A 27133-nucleotide genomic window follows, 5' to 3' on the forward strand; every position below is an offset into this window, starting at 1 on the left:
ACCTAACTACCCGTTCTTCACTTTTTCACACACTCATGCATTCTCTTCTTGATCACAACCCATATGCATTGATTATTATTACTTTACTTTGGGACATTTTGTCCCCTTTTATTGTTTTTTTTCTCTTTTCTTTTGTTTTTCCTTTTTTTTCTTTTCTTTTTCTTTTTATTCTTCATTCATTTTTTTCAATAACATAATATATACAAAAAGATTAATGCATATGGTTTATATAATTAATACATGAGTATGTACCTGATTCCCAAAATCTTCAACAAAAATACAAAAAATACACTTTTATCTCACCCAATGTTTCCAAATTTTCCACTTTTAAATGATAAACACTCTCACTAGCCTAAGTTAATCAAAGATCCAAATAAGAGACATTTATTATTTTTCACTTTAAGGCTAGTAATGTATTAAAATTAAGAACAAAAGGGAATTAAAATAGGCTCAAAGTTAGTTAACAATGGTGGAAGAAAGGTAAGCTATTTGGATAAGTGAGTTAAATGAAACGATGGCCTCAATCATATAAATACATTCATACACAAAATAATGAACATAAAGAATAAAAAAAATCAAAGATTATATTCATAGAAAGAGAATAATACACACAAGAATGAAAATAGTGGTTATATGATGTAACCACACAATTAAGCTAAAAAATTCACATGCTTATGTGTTCTTAGCTCAAAAACATATTTCACAATATATAATTCAAGCAAGTTCAATGAAATTTTTTTACTCAAATCAATTAGGGTGCCCTATAGATAAATTTTTTGGAAAATTTTATTATTTTGACTAAGCTTATTATATATATGCAAACTAAGAAAATGCAACTAAAAACTCTAAAAGACCTAGATAATAAAAGAAAAATAAAATATGAAAGTGTTAGGATTAGAACTTTTTACCTAAAAACGGTTGCTTGGTCGGACAACCTCCCCACACTTAAAAGGTTGCACCGTCCTCGGTGCATTTAAAGATGAGCAAGGGGGTACGACGACTATACGGATTGCCACCTTCAGTTAGTGGATCAACCGGCTGCTGCGTGTTCTTTCTTCCGCTTTCGTTTTTGCTTATGATGACTCACCCATGAAAAATAGAAAATAGCACAGTAAGATGAGAAAATGCAAAAGCAAGGAAGTGTAAATTGTTAGAATGAGATGATGATCACTAGAATAAAGTGAGTGAATTAGTTTGTGACATTAAGGAAAATAGTGTGTGAGTTCTAAGTTGCATGTAGTTTAGAACACACACTGGCATTAAAAGCTATGTCACAAGTACACAAAAGAAAGCATACACTTCATTCATTCTAGTGTGCTTGAGATACTTGAGAGAAAACTTGTTGGTTAAGACAAACAAACAAGTTATAAAGAAGCATAGAAGCATTCAAGCAATAATCAAGCAGATGTGAAATGGATGATGAATGGACATTGATTGATGTGCAAGGAAATGTAATGAACAAAATAAAATATGAAAATCACACATCAATCAATGACACACTTTGAATTTTTCTTGCATAACCTAATTGACATAAAGTGGGACACATGGTTGCTATGAAACTTAGGACAAGAGAGATAGAGGTTAAAATCAATCACATAGCAAGCATGGTCTACAAAGCTTTGAAAATCACAAAAATATGTCACTAAGTAAGCTTACCATCCAAATTCACAATTCCAAAATCTCAATGCATGAACTAGGTGATGTAAATAAAGATCAGTCATAAACAAGCATCACCTAACAAAAAATGCATTGATAATACACAAATTGCCTCATCATAGATAATGAAATCAAATCACATGCTGGCCAAAATATGCAATTCAAAAGATTTAAAATGCTTGAAGGCAATTCTCATGCACTTGGTAGTCACAAATGTTAAGCATGAAAAATTCAAAACCAAGTACCAAATTATAACCTCAATAAAAGAAATCCAACAATGAATAATTTCAGCATCAAGAAACAACAAATCAAGTCACTAATCCAACACTTATCACTTAAAGCAAAAATTAAGTTAACTAACTAACTAACTAATTAACTATTAACTAAAGAAAATAAGGGTAAATGGTAAATGGTGGTGGTAGATGATGGTTGGAGAAGAGGAAAGAGGAGAGAAGCGAAAAGAAGAAGAGAAATGGAAAGAAGAGAAGAAAAGAAGGTGGGTGAAACAGGGGTGCCCATGCATAAGCGTGGGGTTGAAGAATGGAATGTGATATGTATGCGTCGAGCAAGCGTAGGCGTGGGAAGCAGAAAGTAGAGGGTGACACGTACGCGTGGGTCACGCGTACGCATGGGAGGAATTTATTCTAGACGCACAATTCTTGCACCCTACGCGCAGAACTCTCTGTTTGGCACCCATGCAGCAGCACCCTCCTCGCACCATTCTCGCATGGTGGATTTTCGGGAGTGACGCATACGCGTGGGTCACGCGTACGCGTGGGTGGTTGGAATCTTGGGGTCACACATATGCGTGGCTGGGTGCTCTGTTGTTCAAACGTTTTCAAGTTCTAGCACCAAACCAAGCATTCCAAACATCCAAACAGTCATCTAAACACCACCAAACCTTATTTAATATACTAGACTACCAAATAAACTCAACAAACCAAACTAAACATGAAATTAAACTAATTTACTAATATATATATATATAAAAGAGAAAAATGAAAAGGGTTTACCATGGTGGGGTGTCTCCCACCTAGTACTTTTATTTATTGTCCTTAAGTTGGACTTATAAGGAGCTCTCATCAAGGTGGCTTGTGCTGGAATTCATCTTTGAACTTTTACCAATTCTTGGACTTCCATTGATTGTCAGAATTTCTAACCAAATGCACCAAACCTTGGTGAAGTTCTACACAAGATATGAGCTCCCAAAGTTGGCATTCATATTGTAATTTGGGATTCCATATCTTATTTTCACATCCTCCTAGACCTATTAAATTTAGCAACTCTTTAGCATTGGATTTGGATTTTGATGATGCAACCACAATGAACCTAGAATGGTGCTTCCAACCACTAACCATCTCTCTTTTACTCTTCAAACCACAAATATTCCTAAGTTGACCATCCGTTTCAAGCAAACCATATTCAAGTGGGATAATAAAGCTTAAGGACAAGAATTTTACCCACTTGAATGATGTAATGGATGATAACTTCAGAGGAGATGCTTCCATCGGTCTTGACACGGCAATATCTACTCCCTTCCATCCTCTTTGAAGGGCTTCCACCACTTGACAAGATGCTTCAAGCTCTACCTCTTGCCAAGCTTCCTTAAGTTCAAATTCTTCCTCACCATTAAATTCAAGTTCAATAGGGAAGGATTCATCAAGCTCAAAAGGATCATATGTTGATACAAAATCATCATAAATAGGAGGGTTTGTTACTTGTCCCATTTCTTTCAATTCTTCATTCACAATATGCTTTGGAGGTTGTGCACTAGCCTCCTCAACATCAATTTTAAAGTCCATGGAAGAAGGCTTTACAACCTTAGATTCCTCTTTGCATTCAACATCTCCTAAATTTTCAACCACTTCTTCTGGTTCAATCATCTTAAATTCCTCCTCTTGTTGTAATTCTTGCTTCAACTCATTCTCTTTTCCTTGAAGCTCCAAGTTCTTCTCCTCTCTACACTTTTTATTTGATCTTCCGCATTCGTCAATGAGAGTGTCTTAATTGCACGAGTTTAGGTAGGAGGCTATATGGTTAACCGCTTCAGTCATGGTAGCCACTATGGTTCCTAGCCTCTCTAGCTCCTTTTGCTCCTCTTCTTTTTGCTTTTGGAAATGAGCTAGAAGTTCTTGTTGTTCTTGCATTAGATGTTAGAGAAATTTGTCCAATGAAGGCGGTGTTGGAAGAGAGAGTTTATTGTTTAGAGGAATGGTGTCATAGTTGGAAGGTGGTTCATATTAGTGAAAGTCTTGAGGTGGTGTATAAAAAATTAGTGGCTCTTGGGAGTATTGGTGTTGGAATGGTGGTGGTTCTAAAAATGGCTCATATAGTTGTTGGTATGGTGGATATGGGTTAGGATCATACGGAGGTGAATGGTGGTATGGGGCTTGTGAGAAAATTTGACAACAATGTTGAGGGATTGGTTCATAATTGTGCACATTATGGGTAGATTGTTACCATAAGAGACCGGAGGAGGTTGTTGCCATAAAGATTGCTCGTAAGTATAGGGCTCCTCCCTAACTTGATTTCCATTCCCATAATGTGATCCTTCATTGAAGCTTTCATTCCCTACAACATAATTGTAGCCAAACTGATAGCCAAAGGGATGAGAATTCATAGTAGCAAAAGAAAATAAAAACAAGAACTAATAAGAAACAAAGAAACAAAATCCTAACTACTAACTCAAACAAGCAAACAAAAAAGAGCAAACTATTTACAATATTGACATATGTACAATAACCAATAACAAGCACACATTGCAATTCCCCGGCAACGGCGCCAAAAACTTGATAGAGGAATTTATGTTGATCTAGAATTTCTCAATAGAAATAGAATTGTTTCGTTGCAAGCATAGTCTAGACCAACAATGGATTCTCCATCAAAGTTTAATTTTTGGTTGTCACAAGTTCAACCCAATAAAAATAACTGAGAGTATTGCTCCCGAGTCATTCTCCCTAGGAATTACAATCGAGTATTCAATTATTCGTTATGAAGTTCAAGGGGTTGGGTTGTGATAAACCCCAATTTTAGGGTTTATCTTGTGTAGAATTTGGGGGATTTTATCAATATTTTTCGCACTTATTCATATAAATTGCATGTTTTTGTGTTTCCTTCCTAATTATACTTCATGGTTTAAAACATGCCTCTTTAACCCTAAAAATGCCAAATTTTAATCCTCTTCTTTTACCATTCAATGTCGTGATGCGTTTGTTAAGTGGATTCAGGATCTATAAGGCGAGAATGGCCTAAAAGATGGAAAGAAAGCATGCACAAGTGGAAGGGACATGAAGAATAAAGCTTTGGAAAATTGGTGGCGACGCGCACGCGTGACTGACGCACACGCGTGGTCGTGTGTAGCTGAGATTGGTGCGTGCATAAGCTGACACACTCGCGTAGTGATCACGAAACCCCACCGACACGTACGCATGACTGACGCGTACGCGTGGCTTGAGGAGTTCAACCGACGCGCACGCGTGGTGCTCAGCATGTGACTCATTAATGGAATCATGGCTGGCTATTTCTACAAGGCTCCAGTCCCAAATCCAACTGGCTTCTGCATGAAAAAGACCCAAGGAACTAAGGGAGAAAGGAGGACTCACTCATACACACCATACACATAATTTTAGCTAGTTTTTTATTTTTGTTTTCTAGAGAGAGAAACTCTTACTTCTCTCTAGATTTAGTTTGTTTTGATCTTCCTTTGTTGAATTTCTGTATTGGGTCTTGTTAATTTTAGTTTTATTTACTCAATCATAATTTCTTTTGTTAGAATTTTGTTTGGATCTTCTGTTAGAATTCTATTTCCTCTTTATTTTTCCTTTTCTTCTCATTTTATGAACTTTGTTGATCTTGAATTTCTATTAGTGCATTGATGTTTTCTATGATTGATAGTGTTATTCGAGTTGTTTTCTATTGATAATTGTTAGTGGATACTTGTAATTTTGAATTAATTTTGCAATTTAAATATGTCTTTAGTTAGTGCATACCATGTGTTTGATGAAATGTTTCCTTTGATTATGGAGTAGTTTTCTATACTCTTGGTCTAGGCTAAGGAAATTGGGTGACCTTGAGTCATTGAGTCTAATTGAATTGGTGATTTGAGAACCCTTAGTGGTCAAATTGATACTCATTGACATTAATCTACTACTAATCCCATTAGTAGATGGATTAGGACTTATGAGTTGAAATTGACCAAGCTATTTGACATACTTCACTTGTAGAAGTAGACTTAATGGGCTTGGTTCCTCATAATTGTCAATATATGATTGTTAGACAAGGATGGTGATCCCAATTCCTATGCCTTAGCCAAGAGTCCTTTTTATAATTCATATTTGAATCCCAAAAATCTTAATTTCTTGATTCTTGTTATAGTTAGTTTAGTTGTTTACTTAGTTCTAGAGTAAAAGTAGATTTATATGTTCCCTTGCTAGATTGCATTTACTTATACCTTGCTTTAATTGCTTGATTTAGTTTCTTGCACTTTAAGATTCTTGCATGCTAAGCTTTAGTAGTTTAAATTCTTGTCTATGACTCCCAACCCCGGAATTCTAACCAATATTGATGCACATGTTTGCCCATTCTCTTGAGGACGACCCAAGACTAATACACTCGGTTACTTTTTATTGGGGTTGACTTGTGACAACCATATCAAAATTTGATGAAAAAGGTTATTTGTTAGTCTAGGACTATACTATGACATGATTTTTTATTGAAGAAATTCTAGACCGGCGATAATTTTACCTACCGAATTTTTGGCGCCGTTGCCGGGGAATGGTTGCAATGTGTGCTTTGATATTGGTTATGTGAATATGTGAATATTGTAGATAGTTTACTTGCTTTCATTAGTTTGCTTTTAGTTTAGATTTTCTTTAATGCATGAGCTATGACTTCTAAGTTGAATGACTCGGTCTCAACCGGATTCTAGCTTAGCCGAGTTTGATCCCGAAATTGAAAGAACCTTACTTCATACTCAGCAAGCTAGACATCGGTTGGATTATACGGCTAGTGCTTCGGCCTCTCTTGAGGAACTCTTCGAAACACTAGACGGACCCGAGAGTGATCTAGAGTCCACATTCAACGAAGGAACTTCCGATTCCTCTCTTGGCACTATTGATATATCCTTGCATACTACAGGTAAAAACCACATGGTGGAGCCACGTAGGATTACCTTTCATGAGCAAGGAGCACTGGATCTCATTCTTTAACCGTTGCAAGCTAGGTATCCGAATCTTGATCCTAATTTTGGGCTGAAGAATAGTCTGATTAACTTGCTGCCTAAGTACCATGGACTACCGGGCCAAGACCCCATTAGGCACTTGAGAGACTTTCAAGTAGCTTGTTCTACGGCTCGAAAGCATGGTGCTGATGAGATTACAATAATGGTTTTTTCTTTCCCCTTCTCTCTTGAAGGGCAAGCAAAAGAATTGTTCTACTCCTAACCTGATGAAGTGGTGACTGAATGGGTGACGTTAGGATTTTTGCCAGTAAAGAAGTTCATAAAAACAGTCACGTTGTAGATATAGTCTCTAAACCGACAGAAATCCCTTCGTACAAACGTTTGGTTGTCACAAGTAACAAACCCCTTAAAATTGATAACCGAGTATTTAAACCTCGGGTCGTCTTCTCAATGAATTGCAGGGAGGTGTTATTATTGATTATGAAAAAAAAGTGTGTTTTTGGGGAATGTTGAGTTTGGGCAATGGGCACAGATATATTTAAATGACAAGTAAAATAAATAAATAACTGTAAACTAAACTCTTGGCAAAGTAAGAGAAATTGGAAGTCCAGACCAAGTTATCCTTATTAATGATAATGAAAATTGAATCTTAATTCCACTTAGTCAACATTTACTAAAGTAAAGGAAAGTCAATGGACTAATTAGTTTGATCTTCGAATCCTATTTATTTCCTAAAAAAAGATTGGGATTATTGAAGTTCAATTCAATTGGCAAGATAACAATTAACAATTATGCTGTTGAGTTGGATAACTCCTGAGTTACTGATTTCTTATCCAAAACCAAAAGGGAAAAAGTAAATCTACTGGAATAAAAAATGCCTTCAGATGTAAAGCAACAATAACAGCAATCATAAATTGAAATACCTCAAATAACATTAATTAAGAAAATTATATGTAACATGGAAGAGTTCATAAATTAAATAAAAATAAAGAACCTGGGATTGAGAGTCACTCCTAAAACTAAGAGAAGTCCTAAATCCTAATCCTAAGAGAGAGGAGAGAACCTCTCTCTCTAAAAACTACATCTACTCCTAAAATTTTGAATGTGAAAAACCTCCTTATGAATGGATGCAGTCCCCACTTTATAGCCTCTAATCTGTGTTTTCTGGGCCGCAAACTGGGTCAGAACAGTCCAGAATTTGCTGGTTTCGAATTTTGCCACGCTGGATTTCCGTCACTGCGACGCGGCCGCATAGATCACGCAGTCGCGTCACCTAGCGTCAGGAGAACTATAACATATTATATATCAAATCGAAGCCCCGGACGTTAGCTTTCCAACGCAACTAAAACCGCGTCATTTGGATTTTTGTAGCTAAAGTTATAGTCGTTTGAGTGCAGAGAGGTCAGGCTGGACAGCTTAGCAATTTCTCCAACTTCTTGCATTCCTTCCACTTTTGCATGCTTCCTTTCCATCCTCCAAGCCATTCCTGCCCTATAATCTCTGAAAACACTTAACACACATATCAAGGCATCTAATGGTAATAAGAGAGGATTAATAATAAGCAAATATAAGATCAAAGAAGCATGTTTTCAATCAAAACACATAATTAGGAAGGAAATATAAAACCATGCAAATAATATGAATAAGTGGGTAAAGAGTTGATGAAATCCACTCAATTGAGCACAAGATAAACCATGAAATAGTAGTTTATCAACCTCCCCACACTTAAACACTAGCATGTCCTCATGCTAATCTTAAGAGAAGCTATAAAGAATGAAGAATGTATGAAATGCAACCTATGAATGCAACTACGTGCTAAATGCTTTTGCTTACTTGGTTAAAAATAAATAAGTTCTCCAAGACAAACATAAATCAGATTTCACTAATTCAAATCATAAAATAAAAATCAGGTAAACTTGTAAGAAGACAGCTCATGAAAGCAGGGAACATAGAATCAAGCATTGAACCCTCACTGGTAGTGTGTATCACTCTAATCTCTCAAGTGTATAGGGTTATTCACTCTACTCTTCTCTAGTCATGCTTTCTAAACCTTGTTCTTCATCTAACCAATCAACAATATTTAATATACCAATGCAAATATCATGAGGTCTTTTTCAAGGTTGTAATGGGGCTAAGGTAAGGGTAAAGGTATATATATGGCTAAGTGAGCTTTATAAATTGAATCTTTAATTAACCTAAGCTCTCACCTAATATACATATACTCTATATACTTTTAAATTCATGCCTAGCTACCCATAATTCCCACTTTTGTATAACTCCCATACTCATGTACCAAATTTTCTTTAATTTTTTTTATCACATGTGCATTGATCTTTTATTAAACTTAATATTTGGGGTAATTTTGTCCCCTTATTTATTTATTTATATTATATATATATATATTTTTTTTTTCTCTTTTTTTTTGTAGAGAAATAAACATAACTTATCAATGCACATGGATTTTTCTATTATTTTTCTATTTTGGTTTTTCATGAGTAGGTTCCCAAATTCCCAATATTCAAATAAATTAAATACATTTCCTTATTAACCAATGTTCCCACACTTAGTTGATGCACAATTTCTATCTTAAGCTAACCAAAGATTCACTTGGGATTTTTAATTTGTTTTTCTGCTTAAGGCTAGTAATGTGGTTATAGAACAAGAGGGGATTAAAAGCTCAAGGGGCTAACAAAGGTGATGTAAAAGGTAGGCTTATTTGGGATAAGTGAGCTAATAACAAATAATGACCTCAATCATATGCAAGCATGTAAATATACTAAATAATGGACATATAGAATGGAACAAAGCAAAGATTGCAGTTATAGAGAAGAAAACACACAAGAATAAAAATTTTATGGTTAAATAATGTAACCATATAAATAAGCTCAAATCTCACAGGTTGTGTGTTCTTTGGCTCAAAAACCATGTTCCAAATACAACTTCAAATAAGTTTTAACAAAAAAATTTTCAAATTAAATTAGTGAAATTTCTCTCTAAAAAATAGGGTCTCAAAAGAAATTTATTACTTTAACCAAGTAGTAACTAAATGCATAAAATAAAATAAACATGCAATCAAATATGCAGATGCAACAATGAACAAATTAACATTGGTGTTGAAGTAGGAAATAACTAACCCATGGAGATCGGTATCGACCTCCCCACACTTAAAGATTGCACCGTCCTCGGTGCATGCTAAGATGTGCAAGTGGATGGGGGTTGTGGTTCCTCAGCTGGGGCTCTTTTTGTTCCTTTCCTTGCTGTTGATTTGGGAATGGTTTTCTCTTTTCCTTTCTTGGTGGCCATCCTGAAAAAGGGAAGAGAAAGTAAATTAAATTCAAAGAGATATATATAGCAAGAAAGACAACGAAAAAGGTGGTGATGGATGCACATTAAGATATAACTGACATTATCACATGCTCGCGAGTACATGTGAAAAGCCAACAATGGGAAATAGCTAGTGCATGTAAAGACAGGTGAATGCAAGGTGTTTATTGGCATGCCGGCAAAGGGCATGAGTAGCATAGACCAAGCAATACTTTGTAACAAACTATCACATTTGTATTGACAATTAATTTCAATTAATACAATAGTAAAGGGAGTTTATGAAAAGCAAGCATTCAGAGTAGTAGGATAAAAGATACTGAAAGCAGTGCACAATGCCATACGGGCGTTTTCACAAACACATAGCATGCATATTAAATAATCTAATGAAAATAATAAATTGAACATGCAAGCAACCCTTTAAAAATAAATATATATAATTGTCAAATAATTCCTCTAATAATCCATAAGTAAAATATAGAAATAATGACCCAAATAAATTTCTAACACCAATGAAAATAATGCAATGAATGAAAGTATGTAAATAAACAAAAATAAAAAGAAAAATAAGAGAGATGAGAAGGGAAAGAAGATAAGAAAGGAAGAAGAAAGAAATAAGAAAAGATAAGAAAAATAAGGATTAGAGAAGAAAAGATAAGAAATTAGGTTGATCTGGATAATCTGTGCACCGCTTGTGACGCGGACGCGTGAGTGACGCGGTCGCGAGGTGCGTGATAAGGTCAGGTGACGTGGACGCGTGGGTCACGCGATTGCGTGGCCTGTTTTGTGCGATTGGCGCGAGTGCAGCCTTGTGGTCGCGCAACTCTCTGTTCGAAATTCTTTTTGCCAAAATTCTGGGTGACGCGATCGCGTGGGCATGCGATCGCGTGAGTGGCCATCATGGGGATATGACACGGACGCGTGAGGCACGCGTTCGCGTGGTGAGGCTTGGGCTACCAGCACGAGTCCAGCCCAACTCCTGCTCAACTTTCGGCCATGCACCTGGTTGACGTCGATTTTCAGGTCACGCGGCCGCGTGGGCACGCGATCGCGTGGGAGGCCAGTATTCCCCTGCGACGCGGACGCGTCAACGACGTGGTCGCGTGGGACGAATTGTGCCACTGGCACGCCTCCAGCCTCGCTCCAGCGTGACTCTCTGTTCATTTTTATTTTCTCTTCTCTCCTTGCGACGCGGACGCGTCGCTGATGCGGTCGCGTCGCGTGGCACTTTTTTTTTTTTGTAATCTGAAAAATGTAGAATGTAGTGTTAATATGAATGTGATGCAAAACTCCAGGTTCAATATAAAAAAATAAAATAAAATTCAAAAACAAATAAAACTAAATAAAAATGAAAAAGGACGACCATACCATGGTGGGTTGTCTCCCACCTAGCACTTTTAGTTAAAGTCCTTAAGTTGGACATTTGATGAGCTCTTCTGTTATGGTGGCTTGTGCTTGAACTCATCCAGGAATCTCCACCAATGTTTGTATCTCCAGTCACCTCCGGGGTCCCAAACTAGGTATGTAAAGCCCTTAAGAAGCTTCAAAGGGATTCTTAGGCTCCCGGGGTGACAAATGTCAGAGCAGATTCCAGGATCCCAAATCTTGCTTTTACACCCATCTTTATGTTGATCATGATTCCATCCGGGTAGCAAGCAATCTGAATTCTCACTAAAGTGGCCAAACAACTTCCTAGACCCATTCGGTTGAGCTCTATACCAACCTTTGCGTTTAAACTTAAAGCTTCCAACCATAATGAACCTTGCAGGACAATTCTTAGCACTGACCATTTTCCTCTTACTCTTAATGCCACAAAGAGCTCTAAGTTGACCATCCGTCTCCAGTAGCCCATATTCAAGTGGGATTAGAAAGCTAAGAGATATGAAATTTACCCACTTGAATGTTGTGAAGGATGATGGCAACTTAGGGGGAGGTATTTTCAATGAAATTGCAAGCTCCACTCCCTTGTGCTCTTCTTTGACATCTTCTACCTCTTGATCAACCTCTACAAAATCTTCAACCATGATCTGCCTTGGAGGTTGTATGCTCTTCTCAACATCAACATCAAACACCGTGGAAGGAGGCTCTGTGACTGGACTTTCCAATGGAGGTACAGCATCTCTTAAGTCTGCAACCACTTCTTCCTTTTTAATAATTGCTACTTTGTCCAGTTGTTTAAGTATAAAATCATACTCATCCTCGATATTTTTCTTTCTATGACAACTCATTTCAACTATTCTTTCATCTTCAAGGGTCTCTCCTACCCTTACCTGTAGGGCCTCCTCTAGCTCTTTATGAAGTATGGATTCGCGAAGATGATTCCTTCTTTCCTGTTCCATATCAATATCATAATTGGGATCATCTTGCTCTTGGATTGATGGATGTGGGTGCTCTTCCATGGATGGTGGTGATGGGATGGAGAGATTATTCTGTGGCTGACAAGGAAGTGCACTAGAGCTTGAGGGTTGATTGTTAAAGGTATTTGGTGGTCTGATTTGGGTGAAGAGAGCTTGTATAGTAGAGTTTAGATCGGCAAGTGCTTTCTCCATGGAGGTTTGGGGTGGATCTATGTATGGTTCATTTGGTTCATAAGGTGGTTGGTATGGTGGATGTGGGTTAGGGTCATATGGAGGTGAATGGTGGAAAGAGGCTTGTGAGTATGGCGGTTCCAAGTTGTGTTGAGGAGGTTCATAGGCATATGATGGTGGTTGTTGATAGTCCATTGGAGGTGGTTGTTGCCAAGAGGGTTGATTAAATCTTTGTGGCTCCTCCCATCTTTGATTGTTCCAACCTTGATGCCTGTTCTCATTGTAATTTCTTCTTCCTGCAACATAATTGTAACCAGACTCATAGCCAAAGGGGTGAGAGTTCATAGTATCAAATAAAAATTAAAAATGAAAATAAAAAAAAATTTAAATTAAAAGGTTATTTAAATTTTGAATTTGAAAATTAAATTTTGAAATTTGAAATTTGAAATTTGAAATTTGAAATAAGATAAGATAAGATAAAAATTTTAAAAATAAAAATCTGAAATTATTTTTTTTTCGAAAAAAAATTAATTAAAAATATTTTTGAATTTAATGAGGAAAGAGAAAAATAATAAATGACACCAAATTTCAAATTTTTAGATCAAAACGAAGAAAACAACTAAGAACAACTTGAAGATCAAGATGAACATTAAGAACAAATTTTTGAAAAAAAAAATTTTTTTAATAACTAAATAAAAATCAATAACCTCTTGATTTATGAAAAAGCAAAAATAAAAACAAAAATAGAAATAAGTAAACAAGTAAAAAGCAAATATTTACAATAACCAATAATAAGGCACACGTTTGCAATTCCCCGACAACGGCGCCATTTTGACGTTAGGATTTTTGCCAGTAAAGAAGTTCATAAAAACAGTCGCGTTGTAGATATAGTCTCTAAATCGACAGAAATCCCTTCGTACAAACGTTTGGTTGTCACAAGTAACAAACCCCTTAAAATTGATAACCGAGTATTTAAACCTCGGGTCGTCTTCTCAACGAATTGCAGGGAGGTGTTCTTATTATTGATTATGAAAAAAAAGTGTGTTTTTGGGGAATGTTGAGTTTGGGCAATGGGCACAGATATATTTAAATGACAAGTAAAATAAATAAATAACTATAAACTAAACTCTTGGCAAAGTAAGAGAAATTGGAAGTCCAGACCAAGTTATCCTTATCAATGATAATGAAAATTGAATCTTAATTCCACTTAGTCAACATTTACTAAAGTAAAGGAAAGTCAATGGATTAATTAGTTTGATCTTCGAATCCTATTTATTTCCTAAGAAAAGATTGGGATTATTGAAGTTCAATTCAATTGGCAAGATAACAATTAACAATTATGCTGTTGAGTTGGATAACTCCTGAGTTACTGATTTCTTATCCAAAACCAAAAGAAAAAAAGTAAATCTACTGGAATAAAAAAATGCCTTCAGATGTAAAGCAACAATAACAGCAATCATAAATTGAAATACCTCAAATAACATTAATTAAGAAAATTATATGTAACATGGAAGAGTTCATAAATTAAATAAAAATAAAGAACCTGGGATTGAGAGTCACTCCTAAAACTAAGAGAAGTCCTAAATCCTAATCCTAAGAGAGAGGAGAGAACCTATATCTCTCTAAAAACTACATCTACTCCTAAAATTGTGAATGTGAAAAACCTCCTTATGAATGGATGCAGTCCCCACTTTATAGCCTCTAATCTGTGTTTTCTGGGCCGCAAACTGGGTCAGAACAGTCCAGAATTCGCTGGTTTCGAATTTTGCCACGCTGGATTTCCGTCACTGCGACGCGGCCGCATAGATCACGCGGTCGTGTCGCCTAGCGTCAGGGGAACTATAACATATTATATATCAAATCGAAGCCTCGGACGTTAGCTTTTCAACGCAACTAGAACCGCGTCATTTGGACCTCTGTAGCTAAAGTTATAGCCGTTTGAGTGCAGAGAGGTTAGGCTGGACAGCTTAGCAATGTCTCCAACTTCTTGCATTCCTTCCACTTTTGCATGCTTCTTTTCCATCCTCCAAGCCATTCCTGCCCTATAATCTCTGAAAACACTTAACACACATATCAAGGCATCTAATGGTAATAAGAGAGGATTAATAATAAGCAAATATAAGATCAAAGAAGCATGTTTTCAATCAAAACACATAATTAGGAAGGAAATATAAAACCATGCAAATAATATGAATAAGTGGGTAAAGAGTTGATGAAATCCACTCAATTGAGCACAAGATAAACCATGAAATAGTGGTTTATCAATGGGACCTATTGTGAAGAGAGTTCTTAGATAAGTTCTTTCCTCCGGAGAAGACTGACTATATCCGTAAGGAAATTTCCGGTATAATGCAAAGAGACCAAGAGACACTCTATGAATATTGGACTCAATTTAAGAGGTTGTTGGAATCTTGTCCATATCATGGATTAGATATTCATTTGCTCATTAGCTATTTCACTGGAGGTCTTTGTGCACCTGATAAAAGTTTGCTTACCGCTTCTAGTGGTAGTTCTCTTTCTAAGAACAAGACGGTGGCGAAAGTATGGAGTTTGATCAATGATGTTACCGAAACTACCCAACATGTGAGAGTGAGGAATAATCCTCCCAAGAGTGTGGTGGAAGCACCTTCTTCTGACTTGGCTTTGACTAAAGTACTTGGAGAAATGACCACTCTCTTCAAAGAGATTCACCAAGGACAAAAGGCATCTCAATCAATCAAAGCCATCCAAGCCCCACCTCAAATCCTCCAACTTGAAGGACCTCCAAGAGTGTGTGGGGTGTGCTCTTGTACTTCACACTATACCGACCAATGCCCTCAAGTCCAAGGGGATTACACTCTTGCGGTAGCCAACAACTACAACAACCGGCCACCTTATCAATCTCAAGGTCAAAGCAATTACTCCCATGGTAATAGCTCTAATCAAGGGTAGAGGGACAATGCTCAAGGAAACAACCATAATCAAAGATGGAACCAAGGCAACTCATCTTCTCAATACTACAACAATACCTACCAAGTCAACCAAAACCACCATAATCAACCATACCAACACTCACAACAAAACCAAGCCAACAACAATAGATACCAAATGCCTCACAAAAGACAATAAATCAATCAACCTTCTTCTTCTCCCACAAATCAAGGCGATGACTCTCACCGTGCACTTTACCAAGAACAAGAGAGACTTAGGGCTATGATAGAGAAAAATGAAAAGAAACACTAGGAATCTCAACGCAAAAGTTGGCACTATGAGTGCTCAAATGTCCTCTATAGCCGAGATTCTCTCAAGGTTGGTCCTACCTCCTACCAACAATACTAACACCAACCAAGCCTCTAGCTCATCTAGCCTTCCTTCCTAACCTATCCCAAACCCAAGGGGTAGCATCAATGCAATTACCTTGAAGAGTGGTTGATAAACCCCAATTTTGTGGTTTATCTTGTACTTAATTTGGGGGATTTTATCACCTTTTCCCACATTTATTCAATGAAATAGCATGGTTTTGCAATTCTCCCTTGATTTGTACTTAAATGTGAAAACATGCTTTTTAGGCTTTAAAATAGCTAAATTCAATTCACTTTAATTCCATTCAATGCTTTGATATATTTGTTGAGCGATTTCAGGTTCACAGGGCAAGTATTGGATGGAAGAAGTGAGGAAAAAAGCATGCAAAGTGGGAGAACTCATGAAGAAATGAAGGAACCGCAAAGCTGTCAAGCCTGACCTCTTCGCACTCAATCGACTATAACTTGAGCTACAGAGATCCAAATGAGGCGGTTTCAATTGCGTTGGAAAGTTAACATCCAGAGCTTCGAAATGATATAAAATTTGCTATATATTATTTCACGTTCAGGGGCGCGCACGCGCCATGTACGCGTGCATGCTGATGCTGCTCGTGGCCCACTAAAGATAAAATCGATGGGGGCGATTTCTGAAGCACTTTGGGCCCAACCTAACTCATTTATGATGCTATTTCATGAAGAATTCAAGCAGGGGCAAAGGGGGAGCAATTGTTTGTAACTTAGCATCATGTAGGTTAGTTTCTAGAGAGAGAAGAGGGCTCCCTCTTCTCTCTAGAATTAGGGTTCTTAGGCCATTTCCATCTTAGATCTAGGTTCAATTACATGTTTTCATCTTGTTTCTTTTATGATTTCTTACTCCTACTCTTTCATTCTCATTATTTGTAGTGTTAATTTCTCTTTATGTTCTTTTTTATGTTGATGAACACTTGTTGGATTTGGATTTTGTTTTAATGAAATTTGATTTTGATGTTCTTTTATTGTTGATTTGAATTGTGATCTTACTTTCCTTGCAATTAGTAGTTAGTAGATTTATCATTCTTGTATATTTACCATGCTTTTCATTTATACCCACCAAGTGTTTGACAAAATACTTGGTTGGGCTTTAGAGTAGATTTTGAGCATTCTTGGCTTGGAAAGAGTAATTAGGTAATCTTGAGTCATGAAAACCCAACTCTTGTTGGTGATCTCGAGTTGTTAGCTAGTATTGTTTCCATTAACTCTAATCTCTTGCTAATTCACTTAGTGAGATGATTAGGACTTTTGAATTGAGATTAGCTAGTCTTGTTAGACTTTTTCTCATGGAAGATAACCTATATCTTCTTCCAATGTTAGAGATGACATAATAAGATAAATTCTTGTTTATATTTGTGACATGATTAACTAGTCTTGTTTGACATTCTCCCTATGTGAAGATGACATGATACCTTCTTCCGTTTGTTGGATTTGACTAAATAAGATGAATTAATCAATGTATGACTAGGATAGAAAGCCTATGATCTCAATTCTTGCCATGAATGTCTCTCTTTATTACTTGCTTTCTTTAGTTACTTGCTTGATTTACTCTTCTTGTCATTTAAATTCTTGTCCATTTACTTCCTTGCCCCTTTATCAATCATAGCTCCTTGTTCCTTCATAGCCAATAATCATCCACTTCATTGCAATTCCTTGTGAGACGACCCGGAGTCCAAATACTTCGGTTAATTCTTATTTGGGGTTTGTACATGTGACAACCTAAATTTTTGTATGTGAGGAATCTTTGTTGGTCTAGAACTATACTTGGAACAAGAATTCAATTGAAAAATTCTATATCAACAAATGTTCACACTTCAAAATGGCGCCGTTGCCGGGGAGTTGCAATGGTGCTATGTTATTGGCTATTGTATATATTGTAAATAGCTTGATTTTTGGTTTGCTTGTTGGCTTTTGCTAGTTGTAGGACTTTGTTTTCTTTGTTTCTTGTTAGTTTTGTTTTTGTCTTCTCTTATCACTATGAATTCTCATCACTTTGGCTATGAGTGTGGTTCAAACTATATTGTAGGAAATGGAAGCTTCAATAAGGAAGTGCATCAAGGATTTAGAAATCAAAGATGGGAGGAGCCCCAAGCTTATGGATAACCTTCTTGGCAACATCCTCCTCCGAACTCTTATGGGTATAATCCTAATCCTAACGCATACCAATCCAATGTCTGTGATGACCCTTATTGTGATTGTCAACCACAACCACCACATACATATGACCCTTTCCCTCAACATAGCCCTCAACAACCATACTCACAAGCCTCATACCACCATTCACCTCCACATGATCCTAAACCATACCTACCATACCAACCACCATATGAACCATACTTAGAGCCACCACCATTCCAACACTAATACTCCCAAGAACCACAAAGTCCACACACCACCTCAAGAATTTCACTAATATGAACCACCTTCCAACTATAATACCTTTCCCTCAAACAATGAACCCTCTCTTCCACTACAACCCTCCGATGAAGCCTTTATGCTAGAATTAAGGGATCTTGAATCTCATATCTTAAGGCAACACGAGGAGGATGAAAAGAAATTTGATGAGTTAAGAGCAAAAATGGCTATCATGGTAGAAGCCATTGGCAACATAGTCTCATCCCGCCTAAGCCTATGCGATCAAGGAACTTCCATTGTGGAATGTGGAGAAGCAACCAAGGAGCTTAGTGAGGGAGTGAACTTGAAGCTCCAAGGTGAAGAAGAGGAGTTAAAGCAAGAAATGCAACAAGAGGAGGAGGTAGAGATTATTGAACAAAAGAAAGTAGTGGTTGGAGCCTTAGGATATGTTGAGTACATAGAGGAAGCACAAATTGAAGAGCCTTCTTCCATGGAGTTCGAAGTTGATATTGAGGAGGAGAGTGCACAACCTCCAAGGTACAATGTGATTGAAGAATTGAAAGAAGTGTTCCAATCAATAGGCCCGCCTATTTATGATGACTCCGCATCAACATATGATCCTCTTGAATTTGAAGAATCCTTCCCCACTATGCTTGGAATTGATGATGAGGTAGATTTCACTCAACTTCCTATGTATGATTTGAGTGATGGAAAAGAGCTAGAGGACATTGGTGAAGAAGAATGTGAACTTGAGGAAGCTTGGCGAAAGGTAGAGCATGAAGTATCTTGCCAAGTAGTGAAAGCCTTCCAAAAAGGATGGACGGGAGTGGAACGTGTTTTGTCAAGACTGTTAGGAACTCCTCCACTTAGGTTGTCATCTAATCCTTCGTTTGAGTGGGTAAAACTTCTAACTCTTAGCTTCATTATCCCACTTGAATTTGGTTTGCTTGAAACGGATGGACAACTTAGAGAGCTTTGTGGAATTAAGCAAAAGAGGAGGATGTTTAGTGGTTGGCGTTGTAAGTCTAGGCTCATTATGGTTGAAGCTTCAAGGAGTAAAGGTTGGACTAGTGCTCAATTGGATGGGTCTAGGAGGATAGTTTGGTGCTTCCATGAGAATTCATCTCTCTTGCCACCCGGAGGAAATCACCATGATCAACTCAAGGACGGGTGTGAAAACAAGGTGTGGGATCCCGGATCACACAAGGAAAATCAACTTTGGGAGCCCATGGTTTGTGATGAACTCCATCAAAGCTTGGAGTTATTAACCTTGAATGATGAAGCATAATGGAAGTCCAAGCATTGGTGGATGTTTAAGGATGGATTCAAGCACAAGCCACCTTGATGAAGAGCTCCCCATAAGTCCAACTTAAGGACAATAAACAAAAGTGCTAGGTGGGAGACACCCCACCATGGTAACATCTTTTCATCTTTCCCTTTTGTACATATTGGTAAAATAAGTTTAATTTCATGTTTTGTTTGATTAGTTGAGTTTAATTGGGAGTCTAGTAGGTTAAATAAGGTTTTATGATGTTTTGGTAGCTGTTTGGAGGTTTGGAATGCTTGGTTTGGTGTAAAAACATAGAAAATTTTGAAAAACAGAGCACCATCCACGCGCATGCGTGCTTCACGCGTACGCGTGAATCAAGCAATTTCGACCATTTACGCGCATGCGTCATGTATGCGTACGCGTGGATTGATTTTTCCACTTCCCATACATTCACCCGAGAGTTGTGCCTGAAGTATGCCAACTTTGTGCCCCAAGGCACGCGCACGCGTACCTTGCGTGTCCGCGCCGACTCTCTGCTTTGCCATGCATGCGTACGTGTCAGCCGCGCGTACGCATCGCTGCCATTTCATCAATCCACGCTTACGCGTACATGATGCGCACGCGTAGATTGCCCTGTTCACTCACCTTCTTTTTTTCTCCTCTTTCCATTTCTTTCCTTCTTTTCTCTTCTCTTCTTTTCTTTCCACCCTTCAAACATCATCCAACACTACCAAACACCATGTAACACCATTTCTTTTAGTTAGTTTAATTTTTGTTTTCCATTGTAAGTGTTAGATTACTAATCTTGTTTATTGTTTACTGCTGCTTATTACTAATAGGATGTTAGTTTAACATCATTGTTTTAATTGTCATTGTTGGATTTCTGTGATGAGGTGTATTTGGTTACTTGGTTTGGAACTTTTCATGCTTAATGTCTTTAAACACCAAGTACATGGTACATTGCCTTCATGCATCTTGACTCTTTGAATTGCATGTTTTGGCCACCATGCATTCATCATCCATTGTTAGGCAATTGTACATTATCAATGTATTTTTTTAGGATGCTTGTTCTAATTGATCATCACCTATTTCATACATTGAGATTGTGAAATTGTGAAATTGGATCGAAAGCTTACCTAGTGACATATTTTTGAGCTTTTCAAGCTTTGTGGACCATGCTTGCTATGTGATTGATTTTTGACTTCTATATCCTTTTTCCTAAGTTCCATAGCATTCATGTGTTCCACCTCTATGTCACTTAGGTGTTGCAACAACTTCAATATGTGTCATTGTTTGATGTGTGAGCTCTCTATACCATTTTGTTCATCAAATTTACTTATACATTAATCAATGTCCATGCATTATCCAATTTCACAATTGCTTGATTTTTGCTTGAATGCTTTTATGCTTCTTCACTACTCGTTGGGTTGTTTTAGCCTACAAGTCTTTTAAAGTATCTCAAGCACACTAGAATGAGTGAAGTGCATATTTTCTTTTGTATAATTGTGACATGATTTTTAAATACTAGGGTGTGAGTTCTAAACCGCATGCAAGTTAGGACCCACACACTTATTTTTCATTATTGTCACACCAATTCACTCACTCAATTCTAGTGATTTACCTCATTCCAACAATCCATGCTTCCTTGCTTGTGCATTTACTTGTCTTATTATCTCCTGTTTTCTATGTTCAGGATGAATCATCATAAGCAAAAACCGGAAGTGCGAGAAGAACACGCAACATCGGTTGACCTACCAACTGAAGGTAGCAACTAGGAAAGTCGCCGTACCCCTTTGTTCATCTTTGGATGCACCGAGGACTATGCAAACTTTTAATTGTGGGGAGGTCGTCCGACCGCTCGGCATTTTGGGGTGACAAGTTTCTAATCACAACACTTTTGCATTTCATTTTTAGGTCTTTTAGAATTTTTGGTTTCATTGCATATGTATATATTAAGCTTAGTCAAAATCATGATATTTTCCAAGGATTTTATCTATAGGGCACCCCAATTGAAAAAAAAAAATTTTTTAGAACTTGCTCGAATTATATACTTTGTGGAACATGATTTTTGAGCTAAGAACACAAGCATGTGAGATTTGAGCCTAATTGTGTGGTTACATCATATATAACCACTTATTTTCATTCTTGTGTGCATTATTCTCTTCCTATGATTGTAATCTTTGATTTGTTTAATTCTATATGTCCATTATTTTGTGTATACATACATTTATATGATTGAGGCCATTGTTCAAATAGCTCACTTACCTAAATAACCCTACCTTTTATCTTCCATTGATAACCAATTTGAGCCTATGCTTAACCCATTTGTTGTTAATTGTAGCACATTACAAGCCTAAGTGAAAAATAATAAATATCCCTTAATTTGGATCTTTGATTAGCTTAGGCTAGTGAGCGTGTTTATCATTTGATTTTGAGAGAGTTGGGAACATTGGGTAGAGATAAAAGTGTATTTTTGTATTTGTGTTGAGAATCTTGGGAATTGGGTACATACTCATGTATTAATCATGTGTAAACGATATGCATTAATGTTCTTGTATATATATTTTAGTTTGAAAAGAAAAAAAATTAATGAAAAAATAATAATAATAAAAAAAAGAAAAAAATGAAAATAAATAATAGAAAAAGAAAGACAAAGAATTGCAATAAAAAGGGGACAAAATGCTCCAAATTAAGGTTCAATAAAAGTCAATGCATATGGGTGGTGATAAAAAAGAGAATGCATGAATGTGTAAAAAAGTGAAGAATGGGTAGTTAAGTTTGTTTAGAATTGTATAGGTTGTCATAGGTTAGGTGGAAGTTTAAGTTAATCAAAGATTCAAATCTCAAGCCCACTTGACCATATGCATCCTACCTTGACCCTAACCCCATTACAACCTATGGGAAGTCCTCATGATATTTGTATGCATGCATGAAATAATTGTTGATTGTTAGATGAAAAACAAATCTTGGAAAACATGATTAGGGGAGAATTGAGTGAATCAACCCCATACACTTGAGTGACTAGAGCGGATACACATCCGGTGAGAGTTCGATTGCTCAATTTCATGTTTCCACCCATGATCATCTCTTTTCTTGCAAGTTTGTAAAATCTTTTTAATAATTCAATTCAATTGTGGGTTTGATTTGACTGCTATGGCTTTAGCCCTTGTACTTAAATATGTTTTCTTGGAAGTTGACTTGTTTTGACCAAGTGGATGCATTCATATAGATAGATTGCATATAGATAGATTGTATTTAGTTAGTTTGCATTGAATAAATGTTGATATCCCTTTGCTTATTTCTTGATTTTAGCATGAGGACATGCTTAGTTTAAGTGTGGGGAGATTTGATAAATCCCAATTTTGTGGTTTATCTTGTGCTTAATTTGGGGGATTTTATCACCTTTTCCCACATTTCTTCAATGAAATAGCATGGTTTTGCAATTCTCCCTTGATTTGTGCTTAAATGTGAAAACATGCTTTTTAGGCCTTAAAATAGCTAAATTCAATTCACTTTAATTCCATTCGATGCCTTGATGTATTTGTTGAGTGATTTCAGGTTCATAGGGTAAGTATTGGATGGAAGAAGTGAGGAGAAAAGCATGCAAAGTGGGAGAACTCATGAAGAAATGAAGGAACCGCAAAGCTAATATCTGGAGCTTCAGAGTGGGAGAAAAGCTGACCTCTTCGCACTCAATTGACCATAACTTGAGCTACAGAGGTCCAAATGAGACGGTTCTAGTTGCGTCGGAAAGCTAACATCCGGAGCTTTGAAATAATATAAAATTTACCATATGTTGCTTCACGTTAAGGGGCGCGCACGCGCCATGTACGCATGTACGCCGATGCTGTTAGTGGCCCACTAAAGATGAAATCGCTGGGGGTGATTTCTGAAGCACTTTGGGCCCAACCCAACCCATTTCTGATGCTATTTTATGTAGAATTCAAGCAGGGGCAAAGGGGGAGCAATTGTTTGTAACTTAGCATCATGTAGGTTAGTTTCTAGAGAGAAAAGCTCCCTCTTCTCTCTAGAATTAGGGTTCTTAGGCCATTTCCATCTTAGATCTAGTTCAATTACATGTTTTCATCTTGTTTCTTTTATGATTTCTTACTCCTACCCTTTCATTCTCATGATTTGTAGTGTTAATTTCTCTTTATGTTCTCTTTTATGTTGATAAACACTTGTTGGATTTGGATTTTCTTTTAATGAAATTTGATTTTGATGTTCTTTTATTGTTGATTTGAATTGTGATCTTACTTTCCTTGCAATTAGTAGTTGGTAGATTTATCATTCTTGTATATTTACCATGCTTTTCATTTATACCCACCAAGTGTTTGACAAAATACTTGGTTGGGCTTTAGAGTAGATTTTGATAATTCTTGGCTTGGAAAGAGTAATTAGGTAATCTTGAGTCATAAAAGCCCAACTCTTGTTGGTGATCTAGAGTTGTTAGCTAGTATTGTTTCCATTAACTCTAATCTCTTGCTAATTCACTTAGTGAGATGATTAGGACTTTTGGATTGAGATTAGCTAGTCTTGTTAGACTTTCTCTCATGGAAGATAACCTATATCTTCTTCCAATGTTGGAGATGACGTAATAAGATAAATTCTTGTTTATATTTGTGACATGATTAATTAGTCTTGTTTGACATTCTCCCTATGTGAAGATGACATGATACCTTCTTCCGTTTGTTGGAGTTGACTAAATAAGATGAATTAATCAATGTATGACTAGGATAGAAAGCCTATGATCTCAATTCTTGCCATGAATGTCTCTCTTTATTACTTGCTTTTTTTAGTTACTTGCTTGATTTACTCTTCTTGTCATTTAAATTCTTGTCCATTTACTTCCTTGCCCCTTTATCAATCATAGCCCCTTGTTCCTTCATAGCCAATAATCATTCACTTCATTGCAATTCCTTGTGAGACGACCCGGAGTCCAAATACACCGGTTAATTCTTATTTGGGGTTTGTACATGTGACAACCTAAATTTTTGTATGTGAGGACTCTTTGTTGGTCTAGAATTATACTTGCAACGAGAATTCAATTGAGAAATTCTATATTAACAAAAGTTCACACTTCAGTGGTACAACACTTGAGGAAGTTGAACCCAAGCCCATCAAGTTGGTGGAGGATGTTCCTAATGTAGAAGTTGGTGAAATAATGGAGATAGATGAAGATGAAAAGGAGGAAGAAGTTACAAAGGAAGAAGAAGAACAATTGAGGGCCAAGGAACCGAAGAGGAAGAACAACTTAGAGGAACAAATTCCTATACCTTTCCCTACGATAACCAAGAAAGCCAAGAATCATGAGGAGCTTGATCCCAACATAGTACAAATCTTCAAGAATGTGAAGGTAACTATTCCACTCTTTGATACCATACATCAAGTCCCAAAATATGCTAAATTCCTTAAGGATGTGTGCACTCACAAAGAGAAGATTGGTGGGCTAAGGATGAATCTATTAGGTAATTCTGTTTCTTTTGTGATGGATGATTTTCCTGAAAAATATAGTAAGCCCGGTCCTTGCTTGGTATCTTGTATGATTGGTGAGATTCAACTTAAGGATTGCATATGCGACCTAGGGTCGTGTGTGAGCATTATGCCACTCTCGATTTATGAGAAATTGAACCTTGCTCCGTTGAGGCGATCCGGGGCTAGGTTTGTGCTTACGGACAAGAGTATAATTTCAGTTGTGGGTATTGCTGAGAATGTGTTGGTGAGAATTCAAGACTTAATCTCCATTAATGTAACTTTTTATAAGTCAAAAGTTGAAAAAAGTAACTTTTTGGTGTTTCCCAAATGGACCCTTAGTTCTAGAGTAAAAGTAGATTTATATGTTCCCTTGCTAGATTGTATTTACTTATACCTTGCTTTAATTGCTTAATTTAGTTTCTTGCACTTTAAGATTCTTGCATGCTAAGCTTTAGTAGTTTAAATTCTTGTTTATGACTCCCAACCCCGGAATTCTAACCAATATTGATGCACATGTTTGCCCATTCTCTTGAGGACGACCCGACACTAATACTCTCGGTTACTTTTTATTGGGGTTGACTTGTGACAACCATATCAAAATTTGATCAAAAGGATTATTTGTTGGTTTAGGACTATACTATGACATGATTTTCTATTGAGAAATTCTAGGCCAACGAAAAATCTTCACATCAGGTTGATAAAAAGGCAAGAAATTAAATGACAAGAAAGTTAAATGACAAGAAAATAAATCAAACAACTAAAAATAACAAATACTAGAAAGAGGCATTCATGGCAAGGATTGAGAATCTAGGTTTTCTATCGTAGTCATTAATCATAACATAATAATTATCAAGAGATAATCCTATTTTGTTATCTCCAACATTGGGAAAAAATCAAACAAGACTAGTTAATCTCAATCCATAAGTCCTAATAAACTTACTAATTGAATTATCAAGAGATTAGCGTTAATGAAAACAATATTAACTAACAACTCTAGATCACCAACAAAAGTTGGGTATTAATGACTCAAGAGCACCTAATTTCCTTTTCCAAGACAAGAATGCACAAAATATACTCTAGAGCCCAACCAAGTATTTTGTCAAACACTTGGAAGGTATAAAAGGAAAGCATGGTAAAAGGACAAGAATAATAAAATCTACTACTATCAAATGCGAGAAAATAACAATAACAACTTAATTAAACAATAAGAAATATAAAAAGACATCAATTGCGTTAAAGAAAATAGAAATCAACAGGAGTTCATAAACATAAAAGTGGTTCAAAAGAGAACTTAACAAGAGAAACTAAGAAGATTGAAGCAAATCAAAAAGGAAAAGTAAAGGAAACTAAATCAAAACAAGTAATTAAACATAAATCTAAGAGAAAACTAAACTAAGAACCCTAATTTCTAGAGAGAAGAGGGAGCTTCTCTCTCTAGAAAACTACCCTAAAACATGGTTCTAACCTAATCTAATTGCTCCCCCTTGATCCATCTTGAATTCAGCCTCTAATAGCTTCAAAAATGAGTTAGATTTGGGTTTGGATGGCTTAGAAATCGCCCCTAGCGTATTGCCTTTAAGTTGGTCACGTGCCGCTTGTCACGCGTATGCGTCGCCTGGCAGATGTCCTTCCCACGCGCACGCGTGGGCCACGTACATGCGTCGCCATGAATTCTGCAAATCCTCATTTCTTCATGAATTCTCCACTTTACATGCTTTTCTCTTCACTTTTTCCATCCAATCCTTGCCTTATGAACCCGAAATCACTCAACAAACATATCAGGGCATTGAATGGAATTAAAGTGAATTAAATTTATCAATTTTAAAGCGTAAAAATTATGTTTTCAATCATTAAGCAGAATTTAGGGAGAATTACAAAACCATGCTATTTTAGTAAATAAATGTGAGAAAAATTGATAAAATCCTCTAAATTCAACACAAGATAAACTCTAAAAATGGTGTTTATCACCTGGGATTGACTATGATTGACAACTACTGGTTATTTGATTTCTTTGATTAGGCGTTTTTCTTTAATTCCA

At 36.6% G+C, this 27133-nt stretch overlaps 1 protein-coding gene across 1 annotated transcript; it reads left to right on the forward strand.

Annotated features, from left to right (window-relative positions):
- The first annotated feature begins 15033 nt into the window (after positions 1-15033).
- Positions 15034-25507, forward strand: LOC148579864 (uncharacterized). The gene is made up of 2 exons (XM_088491243.1): positions 15034-15611; positions 24706-25507. Exons 1-2 carry the CDS (start codon positions 15034-15036, stop codon positions 25505-25507), a joined length of 1380 nt encoding a protein of 459 aa, XP_088347369.1.
- Positions 25508-27133: the final 1626 nt, after the last annotated feature.

This window comes from Arachis ipaensis, chromosome B10 (assembly GCF_059453495.1).
Source record: "Arachis ipaensis isolate K30076 ecotype BB chromosome B10, ASM5945349v1, whole genome shotgun sequence".
Classification (NCBI taxonomy): Eukaryota; Viridiplantae; Streptophyta; class Magnoliopsida; order Fabales; family Fabaceae; genus Arachis; species Arachis ipaensis.

Coding starts and splice junctions, on each gene's coding strand:
- LOC148579864 (XM_088491243.1), top strand. CDS start 15,034: ATGCAAAGAGACCAAGAGACACTCTATGAATATTGGACTCAATTTAAG. Junction 15,612..24,705: donor GGTAATAGCTCTAATCAAGG/GTAGAGGGACAA, acceptor TTCACACTTCAG/TGGTACAACACTTGAGGAAG.